Here is a 26,629-nt window from a genome sequence, read left to right as displayed (position 1 = left end):
AGTCCTATACATTTAGTAATTTTTATAATGGTCATGATGAAATGAATACCCCTATTGTCAAGGGGTTTGTTTGGTATGTTTGTTAGGTCCTTTTTTTTTTTTTTTTTTTTTTTTGAGACAGGGTCTTGCTATGTTGCCTAGTTTGGGCTCAAACGATCCTCCCACGTCAGCCTCCTGAGTAGCTGGGACTACAGGTGTGCGCCACTGTGCCCAATTCATTAAGTCATTTTTAAGAACACAGATAAGTCTGTATTGTCTTAAGAGATTTCTATTAAATATATATGTAACATAAATATAAATATATATGTATATATATTTACTCAAGCACTAGATACCTGGTTTTTGTGGTAGAGTGTGATTCTTTAGCAAAGTTGAATTGTTAAACTACTGCAATAAAGGTTGCCAACAAGTTGTTAATGTCATAAATAATAACCTTTGAGATAGTTGAAATAGTATTTTAAAATAATAATTATGATAGCTCCCAGTGTTGTTAACCAGTATCTCAAGACATAATCACTTAGGGCAAGGTCATAAATGAATGTACATCTGCCTTTCAGTCAGCCTTTTTTATAATTTTGAATTTTTTCCAGCTTCTTGTCAGATCTGATGTTGTCATTTTTTGCCTCAGTGTAGCAAAAAGTGTTTCTATGAGGAAGAGAAGTGTCAAATTGTTTGTGGCTTTTTCCCCCTGTAATTCCTTAGCATTTGCATTAGTTTCTTTGTGAGGAATCTTGATAAGCTACTTTTTTGTGAGGCTTACTTTAATTAAAACTAATGCTTACCTATATTCATTTCCTGGGAGCAAGGAAACTCAATACAGTTGCAAGGAACAAACAGTCGAGATGCCGCCCCTGACATTTCTCCTTACTTTGGAACTCCCTTTTATCTTCAGGTAACCCTATATAACAAATAGAAAGCTTAACCATCACACACAGACAGGGACTATATGTATTAGTTAGGGTTCTCCAGAAGGAACAGAATAAAATATGTATACATACACAGTCATGCATCACTTAACAGTGGGGATATGTTCTGAGAAATGTGGTGTTAGTCAATTTCATCATCATGCAAATATCATAGAATATATTCATATAAACCTAGATGGTATATAGCCTGTTGCTCCTAGACTACAAACCTTTAGCGTGTTACTGTACTGAATACTGTAGTTGGTTGTAACCCAATGGTAAATATTTGTGTCTCTAAACATATCTAAATGGAGAAAAGGTACAAAAGAAAATGGTATAAACATTTTTTTAAATGGTACATCTGTATAGTGCACTTACCATGAATAGAGCTTGCGGGACTGGAAGTTCCTTTGGATAAGTCAGTGAGTGAGTGGTGAATGAATGTGAAGTCCTAGGACATTACCGTATACTACTGTAGACTTTATAAACACTGTACACTTAAGCTATACTGAAGTTTTTTTAAAATTTTTAATAAATTAACCTTAGCTTACTATAATTTTTTTACTTTATAAAATATTTTTAAACTTTTGCCTCCTTTGTAATAACACTTAGCTAAAATGCAAATTATACAGCTATACAAAAATATTTTTTTGATATCCTTATTCTATAAGCTTTTGTCTATTTTTAATTTTTTCTTTTACTTTTTAAACTTGTTAAAAACTAATGTGCAAACACACGTATTAGCCTAGGCCTACACAGGGTCAGGATGATCAGTATCACTGTCTTCCACCTCCACATTTTGTCCCACTGGTCGGTGTTTAGGTGTAACAACACACGGAGCAGTCATCTCTTGTGATAAGAAGTGCTTCTGGAATACCTCCTGAAGGACCTGTCTCAGCATGTTTTACAGTAAACTTTTTAAAAAATTAAGTAGAAGGAGTACACTCTATAATGATAAAAAGTGTAGTGTAGTAGATATGTAACCAATAACAATCATTTATTCTCATTATCAAATATTGTGTACTGTACATAATTGTATTTGCTATACCTATATGACTGGCAGTATAGTAGGTTTGTTTACATCAACATTGTCACAAACACCTGAGTAATGAGTGCTACTACAATGTTAGGATGATTATAATATCACTAGGCAATGGGCAATTTTCAGCTCCATTATAATCTTATGTGATCACCATCATATATGCAGTCCATCATTGACTGAAAATGTCAATTATAAAGCTCATGACTATACATAGAAAGATTTATTGTAAGGAATTGACTCACATGATTGTGGGGGCTGGCAAGTCTGAAATCTGCACGGAAGGTGAGCAGACTGGAGACCCAGGGAAGAATTGATATTGCAGCTTGAGTTTAGAGGTACAATTCCATCTTTCTGGAGCAACCTCAGTCTTTTTCTGTTAAGGCCTTCAACTGATTGGCTGAGGCCCACCCACGTTGTAGATGGTAAGATTCTTTACTCAGTGTCTACTGATTTAAATGTTAATTTCATCTAAGAGAAACATACCTTCACAGCAACATCTAGACTGATGTTGGACCAAATATCTGGATACTGTGCCCTGGTGATGTTGCCCTTAAGATAAAATTTATAATGACATTGCAGGACAAAGAGTATGAATATTTGGGGGTTCTTCCTAAATATTTCCATTTTTCTTTAAAAAAGAGTTATTAAAGGTTGCCACAAATAGTATTCACACTGTGCACCATACAAGTTAGGTACATTCAAGGAGGAAGCTATTCACCTGGCAGATATATAGACTCACTTAAATAAGAATGGGTGGTGGTCTTGCCTCCTGGCCTAGCTCCAGAGCAGCAAGAGAGACCACCTTTATTCATAAATCACTACCCATATGTTCAACATTGCCTCCTCTTTCCCAACCATACTGAGCTTCTCAGGGGACACTTCCCTCACCCACTTGCTGCTCTTGGAGGCCTAATGTTTGCTCACCTCCCATTGTGACCCTGTCAAACTCATCTCACTGGGGGTGTCAGGTTATCGGCAGTGTATGTATTTCAAAGTTTGGGATATGTGTGATCCATACGTTTGAACATCTAGGTTGCTTATCATGGGCTCTGGAAAGCCTCTTGGGGCAAAGTCAGGCAGGGCCACTGCAAGCAGTTGTGTAGTTTGTGTAGTAATATACTAACCTAACTTTTTTTTTATTTGAAGAAGGTGGGTGTGTACCTTTTCTTCTAAATTGCAAAGACACAATATAGACAAGCACAACTGTGGGGTTTTTATCATTTTTTCTTTAGTGGAATGGCTGTGTATATAAATTTTACCTTAACCTCAGTAAGTACAAAATATTTTACAGTGTTTGCAGTTTGCAACTTTAGGTATCTATTTGTTTATATTTGTTTTTGTGATTGCTAATGTGGGTAGATATTAATGGCTTTTAGTTTGCTTTTTTAGCATTTCCCTCATTATCTCTTTATATCATTTTCCCACTGTTAAGATCTTGACTTTTTGCTCTTAAATTAATATTCCAACATTGTAAAATGTTATGACATTTTCTTCAGACTGTTATTGACCTTTATTTTCTCATTGCATTTGTTTACATTTTTATTCAAATCATTGATATATTCATGATTTTATTCTTGTGCTTTAAAGGTAAAAAAACAAAAAAATTAGTTGATTGCTGACTTGGTATTTTCTTGTTTGTTTGTTTTTTAGCATAAACTTCAGATCTGACATACCTGGGGTTCAGATTATATATGACTCAATACCAGCTTCTCTGACATTTGTTTATGGATGATTTAGAAAATGGAACTAGTGTCAGATAAGTTTATTTATGTAGCTGAAGCTATTCTGTATTCTGTCACTTTGTTATTAGTTCAGTTTTTTTGTTGTTTTTACTACTAAAATACAGAGGGGAAAGTTATTGTTTGGCTGTTAACATTGCAATCAAAACCAATAATCTTTAACCAGTCAGAATTTCAGGGATTTTTGATACAGAAATGAAATGGATAATATAAATAGTGCTAAGAATAAGTCACTAAATAAATGAGAATAAGCCAAGTCTCATCCAAAGTCAGGAGTTTTTTATTTGAACTATTTTTTTCTGCTCTTCCTTAAAGAAATTATATAGAGAGAAAGGGACAGGTGGAACTAATGATTTTTATGTGATCCCAGGTATCTAGTAATAAATATTACCCACTTATTTGTCATCTATCAGCCCTAAAAGTTGACAGAAGAATTTCTTATGTGTATGACAGTACTGTTTACATGCTGTGCTGACTCTCAAAATGCCTTTCCTTTTTATTTTTTTTCCTTCAAAAAACCTATTATTCCCCTTTTCCTGCTTCAAAGCAGCAGAGATAGTAAATAAGGTCTACATCATAGATTTAAAAGTATTTTAACCATAGAACCTTTTCTTCAGAGGAAACATTTTATGGAAGCCCACCACATGAAGCAAATACATTGCTATTCTAGTTGAAGGATCTAAAAGTTATAGCTTCCCAGTATCTCTCATTATCTGCCCTTGCTAGTCCTTGAACAGAGTCTAGAGAATACTTCTGGATCTGTAGAGAGCACTTTGAAAAAAACACTATTGTAAACTACATATGTGAATAAATATTGCCAAGTTTTCTTATGTAAAAGTTACAGTTCCCATTTAACGTCTTGAGTAGTTCGAGATGCTGTTGTCAACATTGGCAGCATTGCAAACAGAAAACTGTATAGGAAATAAGATCCTGCATATCCTTATTAAACTACTTAACCAGCAGGGTAAGAATTGAGGGGGAGAGAGTAAAGAAATATAATCTTGTACTATAACTAGTTTGGAAAAGAGAACAAAAAATAATATTGAGTTAAAAACAGCATAGGAAATTTAAATAGAAAGTTATAATTTGAACAATTTACATCCTTATGTATACTGAGGTTTTTTCCTTAACCCTTTTCCATTATGTAAAGGAAAAGTTGTCAAATGAAATTAGAAGAACTATGAATTCTTAAGTTATATAAATATTTTTAAATAATGTAGTTTTAAGATTCTCTGCAAAAACTTGTCTAAAAGTGAAAATTTACTAAGGAATATAAATGAACATTTTCAAGAGGCATTAAAATGTAGAGGCAGCATAACAGCAATAAACTTTTTAACCAAGCTTTGTTTTCCAATCAGCATATTTCATCACTTTATAGAATGTAAATGAAGAAAGGTAGATCAGATATGCTGAAAATAGAACCATTTTAACAGCCTTTTAGTTGTCCTTTGTGGAGTCTTTGCTCCTGACTAATCAGCTCTTGTTATATAGATTTTCATTATTATAACTGATTTTTCCAAATACTTGCTTTACCAACTTTCATGTAGGATCAGACATGTTTAGTACATTCAGCCATTTCTTTTTTTGTTAGTTTGTTTTTTCTCTAAAGTACAACAGATTTTTTATATTGATAGTTTTAGAGGGCACAAATGTTTTTTATTACGTAGATGAATGTATAGTGGTGAAGCCAGGTGAAGCCAGTGGTGAAGCCAGGTGAAGCCAGTGCTGAAGCCAGTGTACCCAGCACCCAAATAGCATACATACATTGTACCTGATAGTTTCCAGTGTCCATTATTCCACTTTGTATGACCATATATGCCCACCATTTGTTTCCCACTTATAAGTGAGAACATGTGGTATTTATTTTTTCATTTCTGAGGTACTTAGGATAATGGCTTCTGTTTCCATCCAAATTGCTGCAAAATATATTCTTTCATTTTTTTTTTTTTATGGCTGAGTGGTACTCCATGGTGATTGTGTATGTATATAAGTATGTATACACACATCACGTTTTCTTTATCTGCTCATCAGCTGATGGGCACTTAAGTTGAGAAAATAAAGTGCAAAAAGCAGTATGCTAGATATAAGTTAAAATATGTCAATAAATTACATTAAAAGTAAATGATCATAATGCTCCAATTAAAATGCAGATTATCAGACTGGACTTAAAAATTCAGTGTATGCTCTTGTGAGAGACATGTCCAAAACATAAGGCTTTATAATAAATATCATTGCTAGACATAAAGGAGACATGATGAAAAGTGTGATTTAATAATAGGCAAATAATTTTTAATTTGTGCCTAATATAGCATGCAAATATGAAGCAAATACTGAAATTTATTTTTATTTCCCATATATATAGTGAAAATTGACAGACAAATCTATAGTTGTTTTGGGAGATCTGCTTTCCCAGTGCTATAATTGGATAAATTTCAAATCTCTAGGAAAATTATAAGAGAAGTACAACCGTTACCATTATATTCATTAACTAAGATTCACTAATAGTTAATATTTTGCAACATTTGCTTTCTATCCCCCGATGTATATATGTGTAGATATATATTTTTCTTTTTTTCCTGAACCATTTGAGAGTTACTTAAAGATATCATGAAACTTCACCCCTTAAATACTTTAGTATGTATAACCGAAGATTGAGGATGTTTGCCTACATAGCCACAATACAGTGTTAACACTTAGAAAATTTAACACATTGATACAACATAATTATGTAATATACTGTTCATAATTGCATTTTCCAGATTGTTATAGAGTATTCTTTATAACTATGGGCTGGTTGTTTGATCCAAGATCCATCAAAGATTACATTTGGTATTTAATTGACTATCTCGAGCTGCATTATCTAAAAATTTCCTGTGACTAATCAAGTTGTTTTTGTTACAATGGTTGGAAAATGGTGATTTTTCTATTTCTATCTTAAATATATATTGGTTGGCATTCTTCTGTAAAGAAGAGCTTTCTCTTCTCTCCCTTTCTAATTTTTTAAGCACCTGTGGACTCAGATTTTTTTAATTAAATATGTTATAGTTCATTATTATAATTATAATGGTGAAATCATCCCAAATTAGGCCAGTGGAGGCTAATGTAAGTTAATGCCTATTACCTTTCTATATGTCTCCATTAGTTTTAGAGAAATACCTTACTTTCTTATACAATAAGATCATCTAGGCTCACCTTATATTTTCTCTGTTTCAATCCTGGAATAAGCCATTCCTTGAAGAAGTACAAATTCCTTTTAGTGAAACCAAATTCTGGGAATTAAATTTGCTTCTGCATCCTCTAACATGAAACCTCTAATTACAATCCATCACCATAGGGTTCTTTCCCCCATTCTGAATTTGTATATCCCAGGAACTGTCGTTCATTTGCCCAGCCCTTCAATATGCACAAAATATATAATTTCAAAATGTCTGAGCCAGTACTACAACAACAAATAATTCAGGATTTCTTCGTAGTTCTTATTTATCCTTAGATAATTATCCATTGAGATTATTATAGTCAGAATAACTTGCTTGGAGGTTATTCAATTAGTGTTTTTCCTTAACTTTCAAAAGTCAAAGCTACAATGAAAGGTATGCTCAGATGTCTCATTCCTTATTTAAAGGATTTACACCTTGTTTCCAAATTGTCTGAGGTTTTATGAGTTTCTGGTTTTATCTTTTCCACAGCTAAACATATATATGAAAATAAAATCTCTTCAAATCAGTTTACAGAGGTCATTCTTACTCTGTTTTTTAAATATTGGAAGATTTTTAACAAAATGTTCTCAATGATTGAGAAAAGACCATTTAAAAAGTAGGTAAGAGACTATTCTTCTAAGTGACCTATGGCAAGAATGGAAAAACAAACACCACATGTGCTCAATACTAAATTGGAACTAAGTGATCAACACTTACGTGCATATATAGAAGTAAAACTCAACAGAAATCAAGTAGGTGGGATGGGTAAATTCACACCTGATGGGTACAGTGCACACTGTCTGGGTGAAGGGCACACTTATAACTTAAACTGTACAAAAGCAAATTATATAACCAAAATGTATATACCCCTGTAGTATTCTGAAATTTAAAAATCTGTATATAGAAAAAAAAAGGTAAGACTATATACAGTCTTTGAACATGATTAACAAGCCTGCCCACTCATGAACATAGACGCAAAAAACCCACACATGATGGGTATGGAGGGCACGCTTATAATTTTGACTTAAACTGTACAAAAGCAAATTATATATAGAGAGAGTATTTGACCAACATGATAAACAAACCTGCCCACTCATGAACATAGATGCAATTCACTCACAGATTCCATATCTGTGAATTCACCTACTTACTAAAATTTATTTGCAACCCCAAAATCAGTACGTGTGTCATTTTCAGTCATTCATGGACATGCACTGTGTGGCAAAAAATTTGAGTCACATACCTTTCCAGCTGAGGTTGAACAAGGTGAGCTCTGCTGCCTTGTCTTAGCCCTCATACATAAACATATGTCCTTTTCATAGTCTGTTTGGTATCATATTTTTTGCATTTTTGTGCTTTTTGTCAATGATTTTGCTTTTAAAATGGCCCCCAAGCATGGTGTCGAATTTTAGTGTTCCCAAGCACAAGAAGGCTATGTTGTACATGGAAAAGACATGTGTTATATAAGCTTCCTTCAGGCATGAGTTATACTGCTATTGACCATGAGTTCAGTGTTAATCCACCAACAGTGTATATTAAATAAAATGTCTTTGAACAGAAACACACTTAAATCCAGAGTATGTATTGATGGAAATGTTGTGACCAGAGGCCTAACTGTATTTTCCCCTAGGGGCAATGGTTCAGTATTCACTAATTCAACATTCATGGTAACTTTATGGAACATAACCACCACAAATAGCAAAAATTAACTATACATACATATAAATCCTTCAAATTAAATTCTTCCAAGACTGCAAGTTATCTAACACTATAAAATTAATGTACTCTAAAGTCATATCTGCACAGATGCATAGAATGTTTTTGATAAAATTCAACATGGATTTAGGTTAAAACTAAAACCCTAGCTACACATAAAAGGAATTTCTTCAAGGATAGTATGCAAAGCCTACAGCCATCATTATATTTAATGGTGAAACACTGGGATATTCCCTCTGGGATTGGGTTAGTGGTGCCCACTTCTGCTTAGCACTGTATTAGAAGTCACGGGCGTAGTGAGTGGGAAAATAGATGTGTAGGTAGGTGGATAGAGAGGAAAGGGAGAAATACAAACATCATTTTTTCACAGATTACTTATGTACCTCAATTAGAATATCAAAAATAATATGCAGATAAGCAATTAAGATCAAGGAATTCAGTAAAGTTACTAGATACAGAAAATATAGGTAGTATCTACCCATATTCTCAGGAGATATTTGCCAAGACCCCCAGTGGATGCCTGGAACTGTGGATATTATTGAACTTTATATGTACTGTTTTTTCCTATGCATATATACTTCAATAAAAATTTATAAATTTGGCACCATAAATAAAATAGCACAATTATGTAAATGTGGTCTCTCCCTCAAAATATCTTATACTATACTCACCCTTCTTGTGATGATGTGAAATAACTATGTGATGAGATGAAATGAGGTGAATGATGTAGGCATTGTGACAATAATGTTAGGCTACTATTGACCTTTGACCATAGATCAGAAGAAGGAGCACCTGCTTTCAGTAATCCTGGATCATCAAACCAGGCTTATGTTGGTGGTTGGATGTCAGGAGCAGAAAATGTTGATGACTAATGGGCGGTTAGCTTATGCAGTGTGGGTATGTTGGACAAAGGGATAACTCATGTCCTGGGCATGACAGCATGCAATTTTATCACACTACTCAGAACACTGCACAATGTAAAACTTAAGAATTGGTTATTTCTGGAATTTTCCATTGAATATTTTCAGACCATGGTTGACCAAAGGTAACTGAAACCATATAACATGAAAGTGGACATATGGGGGGACCACTGTATCTAAAAATCAATTGAATTTCTGTAAATAATGATAAAAAATGAAATTTAAAAATTTTTAAAAATAACAGCAAAGATTAGCCATGGGGAAAAAGATAACATCAAAAACTATGAGATACCAAGGAATATAAATCCAACAAAAGATGTGGATTTATATGTTTCTCTCTCTTTTTAGAGAAAATAATATTTGGGGACAAAAAAACCTAAATAACTGAATACTATCCTGTGTCCATGAATTTAAAGACTCAACATTATAAAGATGTTAATTCTCCCAAATGATCTTTTACCCTTAATGCCACACTAATCAAAGTCCTAATGGGATGTATTGTAGTACTACATTTTAGTGTAGTACTACACAGCAATGAAAGTGAGTTATAGAAGCACAGACAACTCTCAAACATAATATTAAGTGGAAGAAGTAAGTCACAAAAGCAAATGTGTAGTGTGAAACATAATACTATATAATGTAAGTATTCGGTTATAGGTAGTTAAGATTATAAAAGGAAATCAGGAATGGTTATCCTTAAAATAAGGGTAGTGGGTGCTATTATGAAAAGGTGTGCTATCAACAGGGATAGTCAATGCCCAGGTGCAGGCATTGTTTTATTGACCTGGGTGACAATTACAAGGATGTTCACTGTGTGACTATTCTTTAAGCTGAACCAGTGTATTACTGAAAATTGATCAATTATTAAGCTAATCCATGATACGGTTAAGTTATTGGTGATCATAATGTTGAATTAACTTGAATGATTTGGGATACTTCATCCAGATATAAAATTGGAATTTATAAGATGTTATTTATAAAGACTATCAGAAATTTGTTGCTACTCAGTTTACTAGAATCTATGCTATAGAATTTAGTGTGAGGCATATTCTGCTTTTACCAGACTCAGGAGTATCACAAAAATTTCATCTGTAACATGATAATAGTGGGCAATAGTATCTACCACTTTGTGATCACTTACCATGTACCAGGCATTGGGTCAAGCATTAAATGTATTATCTCATTTAATTCTGGGGGGAAATACTCTTTTAAGTGTAGGTACCAGTATTATACCCATATTACACATTCTGGGACAGAATCAGGTTTTGATCTTAGTCTCTCTGATACTGGATCTCTTATTCTTAACCAGAGCCCAAGTAAGGATTAGAATGACTATCTAGTAGTATATATACTATTCTATATCATTATAGATTCTCATTTATTTTTTACTGTCTTTCATGAGTGGAATATTCTAAAGACTACTTAGCATGTGATATTGCAACAGCCTGAATGCAAAAGCAGATATAAGAATTTGTTGTTCTATTAAGCTAGACATTAAAGAGATCTAAGTATGTGTGTGTGTATATATATAAAACAAAGCCTCCCTTTTTACCTTTTATCTAGAAGTTATTTCTCTTACATACTGTAGGTTTAGTGTTTTATAAATGAATAAATATTTTAACACTTTTCTAACTTCAAATATGGTAATTGTTAATGGATATAACCCACATAAATGAAAGCTCCTTTAATATGTAACCCATATCAATGAAAGCTCTTAGGGGCTTTTAGTAATTTTTAAATATGTAAAGGAATCACAAGACCAAAAAGTTAAAGAACCAATAATGTACATAATTTTTTATTCTCAAATATTTGAGTTTTTTCAGTTTGCCTTTTATAATACAAAATATCTATTTTTAGGTTGCTACAAGCCTCAGGAAAGATCAGATTACTTGATGTTGGCAGCTGCTTTAACCCCTTTCTGAAGTTTGAAGAATTTCTAACTGTTGGCATAGACATTGTACCTGCTGTAGAGGTATGCATAGTTTTGTTTTCAGACTTAAATATTGTAAATGTATATTTGCCAAGGAAAATCACTGTCTTTGCATTCCTAAAATAGCAAATATATTTCCTGTGCACCAGTTATTTCTATTCAAAACTAAATGTATATCTTGTGAAAATTTGAGCATTTAGTTAACCAGTATTAACCAGCACTATATTTGTCTTGTTTCTTTGTTTTGTTCCTTGTTTATCAGCTAAATAGCCATCATCTTTTAGAACTACACTATAGTGAAATCATTGCAATCAGGAAACTTAAGTAGATTACAAAGATTTCCACATAGCTGCAATGTTTGGGCTTTGTGTTTTATTTGCTTTATTGGTTTTTAATGGATCTCTGTCTGAAATATACTGTGTAGTAGAGCCATTGTGGAATGGTAGAAAGAAGCAAGGACTTTGGAGTCAGCCAAAACTGTATTAAATCCAGTTTATTTGTACTTTAGAAGGTGAAACTACTTAACTTTACATAAACTGTTTCCTCTACCTTTATAAAAGTTATAAGAATAAGCATCCAACTAACACTTGGCCTGGTACATTATAGGTCCATATGTATAAATGACAGATATTATCCTTCCATTTGAGAACATTCCAGTGAGTCAGTTATTGTGACACTATCACTTCAATTCAATGAAACAGGATCACCTTTTTATAAGCTCAGATTTTCTTTTATATGATGCCAGGAGTTTATGTTAAAGGTATTTTTTGAAGGTAGATGACCTTAGGGTGGTCACATTTCTTATTTACATCAAAAAAAATTAGACATTTTTCCTGAATAAGATAGCATATAATGTTTGCCATTTACTCTTGATATAACTGAAGATACAAAAGAAATTTATAAATTACATTTTTAATGTTATAAAGAAAATGTAGATTAGAGTATAACCTACAAGAGTGCCTGGTATATTAGATACTTTTTTAATTAAAAAAATGGAATCTTACTTTCATCTTGGGTTTGAATCTCTTCATCACCTTCTTCTAGTCTCTGATCCTCAGTTTTCTCATTTGTTTCTAGTTTCTGATCCTCGGATTTCTCATTTGTAACAGACCACATTTCATAGGATGTTGTAATGTTTTCTTGGGAAAAAAAGTATTTAAAACACCTAGCATAGTATCATTTTGATGAACATAACTGTCTAGATTGAGTCTGTATGAGTAACATTGAGGAACAAGAAAATGCTAAAACCATTACTGTTACCTCTACTTCCTAAAGATGGGCAAATATTTGCCATTCTTAGCTTATCACTGAAGAGAATTTTTGTGCCAGCACAGTTTTAAGGTGCAAGGGACTTCATGTCTGGATTCTCTTCCCTTTCTTCTTCAAGACATACATTAAAGATGTTCTTTAGGGACTGCTGAGACATGTCAGATACTTAAAAATACTGAATCTAATTTCCAGAGATGGATACTACAATGTATGATATGAAACATATACTAGATGAGATTAATGCATATTAGATGTTGCAAAAGAAAAGTTAAATTGAACATATGACAATAGAAACTACCCAAAGTGAAACAGAAAAGAAAATTTTTAAAGTAGAAGAGCATTAGTGATACAATTTCAAGCAGCTAAATATAAGCATAATTAGAGTCCCCCAAAAAGGGGAGCGATTTAAAGAAATAATGGCCAAAATTTTTCCAAATTTGATGAAAACTATAAACCCACAAATCTAAGAACCTCAACAAACTCCACACACAACAAACATGAAGAAAATTATATCAAGGAACATCATAATCAAACTTCTAAAACCAGTGGTGTAAAGTCTTAAAATCAACCAGAAAATTTTAAAAGACATGTTAAAGTACTGAAAGAAAAAAATTTGTCACCTAGAATTCCATACCCAGTAAAAATATCTTTTAAAAAACAAAATAAAGATTTTTTTCAGATGCACAAAAGCTGAAAGAATTCAGTATTAGCAAACTTGCATTTTATGAAATGTTAAGGAAGGAAGTGCTTTAGCCAGGTGGAAATATAGATCTACACAAAGAAATGAAGAGTAATGGACATAACTACACAGGTAAAATATAAATATATATATAAAATATATATAAATATATATAAAAAGATTTTCTATTGTTCTTTAAACAATTTAAAAGATAATTGACCATTGTCATGAGATGAATTGTGTCACCCCACAGAAGGATACGTTGAAGTCCTACCCCCCAGTTTGTGACTTTATTGTAGGGTAAGAGCTTTACACAGAGTTATTCCAGTGAGAGTGAGATCATGAAGGTGGGCTATAATCCAATATGACTGTGGTGTCCTTATAAAAAGGAAAAATTTGAATTTAGAAACAAGTGTATAGGGAATGTCATGTGCAGATAAAAGCAAAGATTGGGGTGATACATCTACAAGCCAAGGAACACCAGAGACTCTCCCTCACAACCCTCAGAAGAAAGCAACCCTCCACACCATCTTGATCTGAGACTTCTAGCCTCCAGAACTGGGAGAAAATAAGCCACCTAATTCATGCTACTTTGTTATAGCAGTCCTACCAAACTAATATAACCATTTAAAAACTAAAATGTATGACAATAGTAGTATATAGGATGAGATGAGAGAATTGGAAATACAGTTGGCCCTCCATATCTGTGTGGATTCAATCAAGCACAGGTCAAAAATAAATATTTGAAAAGTAAATAAAAAATAATAGAAATACAATATAACAACTATAGATAGCATTTACATTGTATTAGATATTATAAGTGACTTAGAAATGATTTAAAGTATACAAAAGGGTTTACATAGGTTATATGCAAATACTATGCCATTTTACATAAGGGACGTTAGCATCTGTAGATTTTGGTATCCATGAGGATTCCTGGAACCAGTTTCCCATGAATACTGAGAGACAGCTGCATATATTAAGTGGTATAATATCACTTGAAGGTAGACTATGATAAGTTAAAGATATGTGCTATAAATCCTAAAGCAGCCACCAAAATAAAAGCATTATAGCTAATAAGCCTACAAAAGAGATAAAACAAAATCATGAAAAACTTGAGATGGCAGGAAAGTGGAGAAGGGGAACAATGATCAGGTGAGACAAGTGAAAAATAACTAGCAAGATTATAGATTTAAAACTTAAGGATATCAATAATCACATTAAATAGAAATGATCTAAATATCCCAACTAAAAGGCAGAGATTGTCAAATGAGGTGGGAGGAGAAGCAAGACCCAAATATATGTTGCCTATAAGAAATGTACTTTAATTATAAAAATCCAAATAGTGGGAAAGCAAGAAGATGGAGAAAAGAAAGTTTGTGTGGCTATATTAAAATCAAAAGTATGTTTCAGAGCAAAGAACATTATGAGGGATAAAAATGGTCATTCCATAATGATAAAAGGGTCAGTTCATAACATTCCTAAACATTTATGCACCTAATAACAGAGCTTCCAAATACATAAACTAAAAGAGGGAAAGCTGATAAAAGAGGGAAAATCAACATTTATAAAATTATACTAGGAAATTTCAGTAACCTTAATAATTGATAGAACAAGTAAGCGTACAGAATATCAACCAAAGAAAATCTCATAATGGAAATTAGAACATTTTATGAAATGAAGATAAAAAACTTAATCAAAATGTGTAAGATGCCACTGAAGTCACTAAAGTAGTACTTAAGGAAAAATTATAGCACTCAAACACTTTTATGAGACAGTTCTCAAGGCAATGATATTAACTTTTCAACTAGAAAAAAATACATTAAATCCAAAGTATAAGAAAGAAAATAATAAAGATCAGAGCAGAAATCAAGTGAAATAGAAAACATTAGGGAAAATTGATGAAAGCAATAGCTAGTTCTTTATCAATAAAATTGATAAACTTCTAGCCATACTGATGAAATAAAAAGGTGACATCATTATAGATATTTACCAATATTAAAAGGATAATACAAAAATATGGGCCCAGCAAGCTTCCACTGCATCATTCTGCTACAAAATATTATGAACAACTTTATGCCAATAAATTCCACAACTTAAATGGATAAATTCCTTGAAAGACACATAGCACCAAAGCTCATTCATGAAGAAATAGAGAAAATGAATGAATGATTTCTATTAAAGATATTTGAATTGGCAGTTCCACAAAGAAAATCCCAGGTACAGATGGTTTCACTGTTAAAACTTACCAATAGTTAAGGAAGAAATAATACCAATCATATATATGCTATTCTATAATAGTGGAATGGCTAGAATACTGTTTCCCAGCTCATTCACCCAAAGGTCATTTGGACATTTGTAAGGTCATTTCCCTGTTATCAAAACCAAACACATTGCAAAACAAAACTACAGAGCAGTATCCCTCACAAACATAAGATGTTCTATACAAAATTTTAGCAAATTGAATCCAATAATGTCTTTTAAAACAATAATACATCATGGCCAAGTTGAGTTTATCCCAAATATGCAAGTTTGGTTTGATGTTTACAGAGTAATCAATCTATTGACCATGTTAACTAACCAAAAAGAAAAAGCCATGTGATCATTTCAGTACGCGCAGAAAAAGCATTTGATAAAATCTAACATCCTTTCCTGATAAAGAACTCTCAGGAGAAATTAAAGGGAATTTCTTCAGCCTGATAAAGGGTATATGAAAAACTTCTAGCTAACATGATCCTTAATGGTGAAAGAAAAATCCTTTCCATGAGAACTAGAATAAGGATGTCTACACTCACCACTTCTATTCACCATTATACTAGATTTCTAGCCAATTTCTAGCCAATTTTCTAAAGCAAGAAAAAGCAATAAAAGGCATCCAGATTGGAAAGAGAGAAGTAAAACTTTTATTCACGGGTAACACTGCTCTTCTTTGTAGAGTCCATGGAATAATCTAATAGAAGCTACTAGAACTAACAAGTGAATTTAGCAAGATTGCAAGTACAAGATCAATATAAAAATCAATTGATTAATATGTACTACAGCAGTCAATCAGAAATTGAAATTAAGAACAGTACCATTTACAAAAGCATCAAAAATATATTCCATATATGAAATACTGTATATTTCATAAATCTGACAAAAGTAGAAAATTTACTGAAAACCACAAATTCAGAGAAATTAAAGGTGACTTAAATGTAGACATATACCATGTTTATTGGTAGGGAGACTATATTGTTAATACATCAATTTTCCCCAAATTGATTCACAGATTCAGTGTAATCCTGATCAAAATCCTAGTGGGCTTTTTTGTAGAAATTGAAAAACTCAGTTTTTTTGAAAAGACCTAGAATAGCTCGAACAATTTTAGAAAAGCACAGTGTTGGAGAAGTAACACTACCTGATTTTAAAATTGAATATAAAGCTACAGTATTCAAGACAGTGTGATATTGATGTTAGGATTATCAATTAAATAATAGAAGGTCCACAAATAGGCCCAAACTTATAGATGACTGATTTTCACCCAGAATGAAAAGGATAGGCTTTTCAACAAATAGTGTTGAAACAACTGGATATTCATTTACAAAGGAAAAGAACTCAGACTATACCACATCCCATATTAAAAAAAAGAACTCAAATGGATCATAGACCTTGCAATAGGAAAAGATTTCTTAGATGTGACTTTGAAAGCAAGATAAAAGAAAGAATAAATTGATTAAATTCATCTTTATCAAAAACTTAAGCTCTTCAAAGACATAGTTAAAAGAATGAAAAGACAAGCCACATCATTCTGAGAAAAGATTTATAAGTCATATCTATAAAAGACTTGTATCTAGAATATATGAAGAACTCTCAAAACCCAGCAATAACAATTTTTAAAGACTTTAAAGCAATCATTTTTAAATGGGCAAAATATTGAACATTTTTAACACAGTAGATATCTGGATGGCAAATAAGTCTGTGAAAAGGTAAACATCACTACTTAATAGAAAACTGCAAGTCAAAATCATGATAAATTACTATATACCTATTATGATTACTAAAATGGAAAAGACTGGCCATACCAAGAGTTGATAAGAATTTGGAGGAACTGGAACTCTTATATTACTCCTGATGGGAATGTTAAACTCTAACTGCTTTGGAAAACAGTTTAGGGGTTTCTTTAAAAGTTAAATATATACCTACTGTATGATTCAGCCACCCTAGATACTTACCCAGGACAAATAGAGGCGTGTCTGTTCAAAGACTTGAACAAGAATATTCACAGCAGATTGAATTGTACTAGCCAAAAACTAGAAACAACCCAGATATCTACAAACAGATGTATGAATAAACCAACTGTGGTATATCCATTACAATGGGATATATCATTCAGCAATTAAAGGAATAAACTATTAATACCTGCCCCAAAAAAGTGGAATCTCAAAATGATTATTCCAAGTGAAAGAAGCCAGATAGAATAAGGCTATATTCTGTATTATTTCATTTATATAAAAGTCTAGGAAATGCAAACTAGTCTATAGTGATGGCAGTTATATCAGTGGTTACCCGGTGGCAGAGGAAGAGCAGGAGAGAGTAGGAGGAAGGCATCATAAAGGCCCAGGGGAAAATCAGGGAGTGTTGGATCTATTCATTAACTTCATTGTGGCTGGTTTCATGTTGTGCATGTCAAAGTATACACTTTAGATGTGCTTTTGTGTCAGTTATACTTCAATAAAACTGTCTTTAAAAAAAAAGCTAAAGGAAGAAGAAAAATAATCTTTTTCCCTGTCATTTTTCCTAGTAGACAGTCCAAATGATTATGTGACCAGCTTGTGTACTCTCAAAAATGAGGGGCTATAAGCTCATATCTTTGTTAATTAAGTATTGCTTTATAATAAGGGTAGCTAATTTTTATCTAATTTTAAAACTGTTTTCTTATTCTGGGTCATTTCCATAGAATTTTTTTTTTTTGGCATATTATGGGGGTACAGATTTTAAGGTTTCAATAAATGCCCATTTCCCCCTTTCCCCCACAAGTCTGCGTCTCCTGCATGACCATCCCCCAGATGGTGCACATCTCACTCATTATGTATGTATATACCCGCCCCCCTCTCCCCTCCCACCTGCCCAATACCCTATTACTGTAGTACCTATGTGTCCACTTAGGTGCTACTCAGTTAATACCAGTTTGCTGGAGAATATATCTGGTGCTTGTTTCTCCATTCTTGAGATACTTCACTTAGTAGTATGGGTTCCAGCTCTAACCAGGAAAATATAAGATGTGCTATATCACCGTTGTTTCTTAGAGCTGAATAGTACTCCATGGTATACATATACCACATTTTATTAATCCATTCTTGGATAGATGGGCACTTGGGCTGTTTCCACAGCCTTGCAATTATGAATTGTGCTGCTATAAACATTCGAGTGCAGGTGTCTTTTTTGTAGAGTGTCATTGGATCATTTGAGTAGATGCCCAGCAATGGGATTGCTGGATCAAATGGTAGATTCACTTGTATCGCTTTAAGTTATCTCCATATTGCTTTCCACAGAGGTTGAACTAGTTTGCAGTCCCACCAGCAGTGTAGGAGTGTTCCTCTCTCTCCGCAACCATGCCAGCATTTATTGTTTGGAGACTTTTTGATAAAGGCCATTCTCACTGGGGTTAAGTGATATCTCATTGTGGTTTTGATTAGCATTTCCCTGATGATTAGAGATGGTGAGCATTTTTTCATATGTTTGTTGGCCATTCTTCTGTCTTCTTTAGAAAAGTTTCTGTTCAGGTCCTTTGCCCACTTTTTAATGGGGTTATTTGATTTTTTCTTCCTGATTTTCGTGAGTTCTAAGTATATTCTAGGTATCAGTCCCTTATCGGATGCATAGAGTGCAAAAATTTTCTCCCATTCTGTAGGTTGTCTGTTTACTTTCATGACTATTTCTTTGGCTGTGCAGAAGCTTTGTAGTTTGATCATGTCCCATTTATTTATTTTTGTTGCTGCTGTGATTGCCTTTGGGGACTTCTTCATAAACTCTTTGCCCAGGCCGATGTCTAGGAGAGGGTTTCCAATTTTTTCCTCTAGAGTTCTAATAGTTTCATACCTTAGGTTTAAGTCTGTTATCCAGCGTGAGTTGGTTTTTGTGAGAGGTGAAAGGTGTGGGTCCTGTTTTAGCCTTCTACAGGTGGCTATCCAGTTTTCCCAGCACCATTTATTGAAAGGGATTCTTTTCTCCAGCGTATGTTTTTGTCTGCTTTGTCAAAGATTAGATGGCTATAGGAGGATGATTTATATCAGGATTCTCACATCTGTTCCACTGGTCAATATTCCTATTTTGTGCCAATACCATAATGATTTAATTACTACAGCTTTGTAGTATAGTTTGATATCTGGCATATTAATGCCTCCCATTTTGTTTTTGTTGCCTAGAATTGCTCTTGATATTCGGGGTCTTCTTTGGTTCCATGCGAAGCGTAAAATTATTTTTTCTATATCTGTGAAGAATGCTGATGGGATTTTAATAGGTATTGCATTGAATCTGTAGATCAGTTTGGGTAGTATAGACATTTTGATGATATTGAGTCTGCCGATCCACGAGCATGGTATGGATTTCCATCTGTTTACATCCTCTGCTATTTCCTTCCTCAGTGTTTCATAGTTCTCCCTGTAGAGGTCTTTTACGTCCTTGGTTAAGTATATTCTTAGGTACTTTAATTTCTTTGTTGCTATTGTGAAGGGAATTGAGTCTTTGATTTGGTTCTCAATGAGATTGTTGTTGGCATATATGAATGCCTCTGATTTCTGTGTATTGATTTTGTATCCTGAGACTTTACTAAATTCATTGATCAGTTCCAGGAGTTTCTTGGTTGAAGCTTTGGGGTGTTCTAGATACAATATCATATCATCAGCAGACAGTGAAAGTTTGATCTCTTCTGCCCCTATTTGGATACCTTTGATTCCATTTTCCTGTCTGATTGCTGTAGCCAAGACTTCCAGCACTATGTTGAACAGAAGTGGAGATAGTGGGCAGCCTTGTCTGGTTCCAGTTCTAAGTGGGAATGCTTTCAATTTCTCCCCATTCAGTTTGATGTTGGCTATGGGTGTGTCATATATGGCTTGTATCATTTTTAGGTATGTCCCTTCTATGCCTATTTTCTTAAGTGTTCGTATCATGAAAGGGTGTTGAATTTTGTCAAAAGCTTTTTCTGCATCTAGTGAAAGAATCATGTGGTCTTTGTTTTTGCTTCTGTTTATGTGGTGAATTGCATTTATAGATTTACGTATGTTGAACCATCCCTGCATCCCTGGGATGAAGCCCCCTTGGTCTTGGTGGATTATTTTTTTGATAAGTGTCTGGATTCAGTTAGCTAAGATTTTGTTGAAAATTTTTGCATCTATATTCATTAGGGATATTGGTCTGTAGTTTTCTTTTTTTGTTGCATGCTTTCCTGGTTTTGGTATCAGAGTAATATTCGCTTCATAAAAGGTGTCAGGGAGGTTTCCGTTCTTCTCGATGTTGTGGAATAGTTTCTGCAAGATAGGTACTAGTTCTTTGTAAGTGTGGTAAAATTCGGGTGTGAAGCCATCTTGACTGGGACTTTTCTTTTTAGGGAGATTTTTAATTGCTGTTTCTATTTCAGCTGTTGAGATTGGTCTGTTCAGGGAATCTATTTCTTCCTGGTTGAGCCTAGGGAGGCTGTGTGTTTCTAGAAATTTGTCCATTTCCTCCACATTTTCCAGTTTGTGTGCGTAAAGTTTTTTGTAGTATTCATAAATTGTATCTTGTATCTCTTTGGGATCAGTTGTGATATCTCCTTTTTTGTTCCTGATGGAGCTTATTAGAGATTTCTCTTTTCTGCTTTTTGTTAGCTTAGTCAATGGTGTGTCAATTTTGTTTATGTTTTCAAAGAACCAACTTTTTATTTTATTAATCTCCTGAATAGCTTCCCTGTTTTCAATTTCGTTTAGTTCTGATTTGATCTTGTTGATTTCACTTCTTCTGCTGGGTTTGGGGTTGGTCTGTTCTTCTTTTTCCAGCTCTTTGAGTCGTTTCATTAGATTGTCTATTTGTGATCTTCTTGTCTTTTGGTTATAGGCATTTATGGAGATAAACTTTCCTCTCAGAACTGCTTTAGCTGTGTCCCAGAGGAGTTGATAACTTGTCTCTCCATTGTCGTTTTCTTCATAGAACTTTTTTATTTCCGTCTTCATTTCTTCATTTACGAAGTAATCATTTAGTAGGAGGTTGTTTAATTTCCACGTTTTTGTGTAGAAATGTGAGTTTTTGTTAGGGTTGATTTCTAGTTTTATTCCACTGTGATCTGAGAAGGTACATGGTATGATTTCTATTTTTTTAAATTTCTTGAGATTTTCTTTGTGTCCTAGGATATGATCAATCTTAGAGAATGTCCCGTGAGCTGATGAGAAGAATGTTCTGTAAATGTCAGTCAGACCCAATTGTTCTAGAGTTTTGTTTAAGTCCATTATTTCTTTATTATTAATTTTCTGTTTGGAGGATATGTCTCGTGCCGTCAGTGGGGTGTTGAAATCTCCGGTGATTATGGAGTTGCTATTAATCTATTTGCTTAGCTCCAGTAAGGTTTGCTTTATGAATCTGGGTGCACCTAAGTTGGGTGCATATATATTTAAAATTGTTATCTCTTCTTGTTGGACTATGCCCTTCACCATTATATAATGACCCTCTTTGTCTTTTACTTCTTTTGTTGGTTTGAAAACTAAATCGTCTGAAATTAGTACTGCCACACCAGCCTTCTTTTGGCGTCTATTTGCTTGGAATATTGATCTCCACCCTTTTATTTTTAGTCTATATGCATCCTTGCAGGTTAGATGTGTTTCCTGACGACAGCATAGACTTGGCCTGCATTTTCTTATCCATTCAGCCAGCCTATGTCTCTTGAGTGGAGAGTTTAAGCCATTCGCATTTATTGAGAGAACTGATAGGTAAGGTAGATTACTGATCATTCTGTTTGGTTGGATGTTGTTGCTATGATTTCTGTCTTGAGCCATTGTAATAGCTGGCCTTTAATATCTTTGGGTTTTGGTTGTTTTTATATTCGTGGGTTATTATTATGATGTTCCGTGCGTAACGCTGTTTTGAGTACTTCTTGTAGGGCTGGTCTTGTCTTGGTGAATTCTCTGAGCCTTTGCTTGTCTGAGAATGTTTTTATTTCTCCTTCATATATGAAGCTTAGTTTTGCAGGGAATAATATTCTAGGCTGGGCATTGTTTTGTTTCAAAAGAGTGAGAATGGGGCCCCAGTCTCTCCTTGCTTGTAATGTCTCATTAGAGAAGTCTGATGTTATTCGAATTGGCTTTCCCTTGTATGTCACTTGCTTCTTTTGTCTTACAGCTCTTAGAAGGGCCTCTTTAGTTGATACTTTGGTCAGTCTGATGACTGCGTGTCGTGACGTCTTCCTGTTTGCATTGAATCTCCCAGGGGTCCTCTGAGCTTCTTGAACTTTTGTATATCAAGCTTTTGAGCAAGGCCTGGAAAATTTTCCTCTATTATACCTTCAAACAGCTTGTCCAACCCTTGAGTGTTGTCTTCTTCCCCTTCTGGTAACCCTATGACCCTCACATTAGGTTTCTTCACATAATCCCACAGCTCTTGTAGGCTTTGCTCTTTTCTCTTGTTTCTCTGCTCTATTTCTGTGACTGATTTATTTAATTGGAGGATGTTATCTTCAAGCTCTGAGATTCTTTCTTCTGTTTGATCTACCCTGTTCTTGAGACTTTCCACTGTATTTTGTAGTTCCTTGAATTGATTCTTCATTTCCAGGAGTTCGGTTACACTTTTCTTCATTGTGTCTATTTCTTTTCCCATATCCTGGAGGCTTTTTGTGGTTTCTTTGTGTTGGTTATTGAGTTGTTGTTGCAGCTGGGTGAGTGTTCTTATGTCTACATACGAAATACCTCTTCTGTCATATTGGTTGCCTGATTTTGGTTGGTGTCCGTTTCTAGGGGGCTGGTGCTCCTCTTTGGGGGTGTGTTTTCCGTTTGGTTCTTCATATTTCCTGAGTTCTTTCGCTGATTTCTTCCCATGTCGATCCGTTGTTGTTTCTTTCCTTAAGTTGTTGTTTGGGCATTCACACACCTTGTTTAGTTTCTGAGGCGTTAGGTGGTGTCTGTGGGTGAGATTGGACCACTCCCTGTATACTGAGTCAGTGGGTGCCGTGGAAAGGCTGTGCAAGATGCCGTCCCTGTCAGTAGGTGGCGTTTGCTTGGCGGAACAGGCTATGCTGTTGATTTTGTGTCCTGTTATCAGCTCTCGTTCTGGGCGGAGCTGGGTTGGGTAAGCCTGCCCTCAGGCAGTTAGCAGGGGTCAAAGTTCTGTTCTCTGCTTCCAGGAAAAGCTGTCAGGGCGGGGCTGGAATGGTCCCGCTAAGCCAGAAATTCTGGGTGTGGGGGTGGGGCTGTCTGAGACCCGCAGTCTGGAGCGGGCCTCGCTTCTTTCCACCCTCCCCAAGTCCGCAGCTACTCCTGGGTATCTGCCAGCAGGCCAGACCACAAGCCACCAGGCCTCCCCGGACTGTGATGCCGGCGAGGAGGTTCCTTGCACAGGAACGCCACCTGGGTTGGGCGCACGGCCTCCTCCTGGGAGGAGGGTTGCCCTCTAGGACGCCGATCCGCCCCTGGAGGCACACACACCTCAGTAGGCTGTTCACGTATAACCCTTCTGTGCCCCGGGCAATGCTAGCCCTCGGTGCAGGGGATCTGGTCTGCAGGTCCGACCTCTGGGTCCCAGAGTTAAAACTGTATCCCCACCAGGGAGAGGAGTTCCGGTCCCAATTCACCCACAGGGAGCCCAAGCTGGGTCTATGTCTCTCAGCCTCTGAGTCTGCACTGTTCTCCTGGGAACACTGTGCCAACAGCACCTGGGAGAGCTGGCGGGTAGGGAGCTCACAGTCTGAGTTCCCCTGAGTCAGCTGTAGGGTCCCAAAAGGGAAGTTCCCGTTCCCTCGAGGTGCCTCTGGTTGGTGGCAGTATTGGCTCTCTGGGCAGCCGCGTATAGGGTCGGCGGAGGGGAGGAGGCAGTATGGCGCCTGCCGCGTGGCTCGGGTCTGTGCACACAGATGTGCGTTGAGGAAGTTTGGAACCTGGTGCCACATCTGCTACAAGCTCACCACTGGCAGGCGGCGGCTGTCTCTGGGCTGGTGTCCGCAGGTCTCTCCACCCGCTGGGGAGCCCACCAGCAGTCCCGAATGCAGGGGAGGGGACACAGCAAATCCATCTACCCTTACCTCTGGTCTCTGGGCTGCTCCGGTGGTCTCAGCCTCCAGTTCTCCTCCGCAGCCTCCTCCCGTGGAGTCTCCCGGGGTCTCAGGTACCCCTCCTTCCGGCCCTCATCCTCTGTATGCTCATCTTCTTGCTTCTTTTTTCTAATTTCTGCTAGAATCTGTCTTTTCTGCAGAGACACTCTGTCTGGCGGTGTTATTCGTCCGCCATCTTGCTCCACCCCTCCCATAGAATTTCAATATTTAGCAATTTATGTAATGTTTATATCTTTAGTTGTAGTGTTTCCCTGGGTCATTTGTCTTAAATTTAGTTTGTTTCAAACCAGGAATTAACTTTTTAATAGAATAAAAGTAATGATAAGGTCCTCTTGTTACAACGGGAGGCGGGGGTCCATTCATTGTGGCTAACGTATCTTATTCTTGTTCTGTAAATCTATCTTGTCCTTCCTCAATAAACTTCATTTCACACTTTTAAAAAGTACTGTTAAAATTACTTTTTAAATGGTTAAAGTTAATGGTTTAAATGATCTTTATTATGACCTTAAAAAGTTTTGGCGTCATTCTGCTTATACAAATTTTATAATGCCTCTTTATTACCCTTTTGACTTTCATAGTATTTCTTAGAGTTTTTATATTAGCTTGTTTTTGGTGAATATAAATAAGTCATTCCTGTAAACTCTTACCCGAATTAAAATTCATATATACCCTTATGATTTTTTTAAATATATACTTAAGAATTATTAATATTTCTAAATTCAAGTTGTTAGGCAGAAGTATATGTTTTTTAAATAATCATTAGGAAGTCTCTGGGCTTCATTACATGTAGATTTTTGTGAGAAAGTTTTAGTTGAATAAGTCTGTGCAAGCTTAATTTAGAAGGAAAAGATGCATAATCAGAGCTGGAATTATATAAAAATGCTATGAAATAATTAGCTGTTAAATCTATGTATTAAAGTAGAAGTAATCTTGAAATTTTTAATATGCCTTTTTTTTCTTTTTGCAGAGTGTATATAAATGTGACTTCCTGAATTTACAGCTTCAGCAGCCGCTCCAGCTTGCACAGGATGCTATCGATGCTTTTTTGAAGCAGCTGAAAAACCCTATTGATTCTCTTCCTGGAGAACTTTTCCATGTGGTTGTTTTCTCTCTCCTCCTTTCTTATTTTCCATCACCTTACCAGCGATGGATTTGCTGCAAGAAGGCCCATGAACTATTAGTGTTAAATGGTTTATTACTTATCATCACACCTGATTCCTCCCATCAGAACCGTCATGCTATGATGATGAAAAGCTGGAAGATTGCTATAGAGTCCCTGGGCTTTAAACGCTTCAAGTATTCAAAATTTTCACATATGCATCTGATGGCATTTAGGAAAATTTCCCTAAAAACCACAAGTGACTTGGTTAGTAGGAACTACCCAGGGATGTTATATATTCCTCAAGATTTCAACAGTATAGAAGATGAGGAATATGCTAACCCTTCCTGCTATGTTCGCTCAGATATAGAAGATGAACAACTAGCGTACGGTTTCACAGAGCTCCCTGATGCTCCATATGACTCAGATTCTGGAGAAAGTCAAGCCAGCTCTATTCCTTTCTATGAGCTAGAGGATCCCATATTACTTTTAAGTTAATATCAAAGCAAAAGGCCCTTTTAGTCCAGGCTCCTCAACTAATTGCTTACACTAATCGGAAATACTAACATGAACTCAGTACTTAAAACCTTGTTTGCATAGAAGAAATGCAAAGGTTTACAGAGTTTGCTATTTTTTTCTACTTCTCAATTTTAAAATTTATTCTTATATAGAAAGCTTAAAGTTTCATGCAGAGTGACTCCTGTCATAGCAGAAACCACTGTTACTTTAGAATTTAGCACTAAGATATCATAGAAAGGTACCTTTTTCTCTTTAGTCCTATTGTGAAAAATGAAGCATAATTTGCTATATATTTTCCTTTTCAATGTTGACTTTAAACCATTGCAATGGGAAACTAAGATATGTAGA

At 35.1% G+C, this 26,629-nt stretch overlaps 1 protein-coding gene across 1 annotated transcript in view; it reads left to right on the top strand.

The window, feature by feature from the left end:
* SAMTOR (S-adenosylmethionine sensor upstream of mTORC1) overlaps window positions 1–26,380 on the top strand; it is an 83,770-nt gene extending 57,390 nt beyond the window's left edge. The window contains exons 4-5 of the mRNA XM_012736157.3: window positions 11,377–11,491; window positions 25,631–26,380. Coding sequence (XP_012591611.1) covers window positions 11,377–11,491; window positions 25,631–26,260 — 745 coding nt within the window. The 3' untranslated portion in view covers window positions 26,261–26,380. The remainder of the gene's footprint in view (window positions 1–11,376; window positions 11,492–25,630) is intronic.
* The last annotated feature ends 249 nt before the right edge of the window (window positions 26,381–26,629 follow it).

Source organism: Microcebus murinus, chromosome 9, assembly GCF_040939455.1.
Source record: "Microcebus murinus isolate Inina chromosome 9, M.murinus_Inina_mat1.0, whole genome shotgun sequence".
Lineage (NCBI taxonomy): Eukaryota > Metazoa > Chordata > Mammalia > Primates > Cheirogaleidae > Microcebus > Microcebus murinus.
The sequence above is the reverse complement of the archived record's forward strand: the minus strand, read 5'-3'. Positions and strand labels throughout refer to the sequence as shown.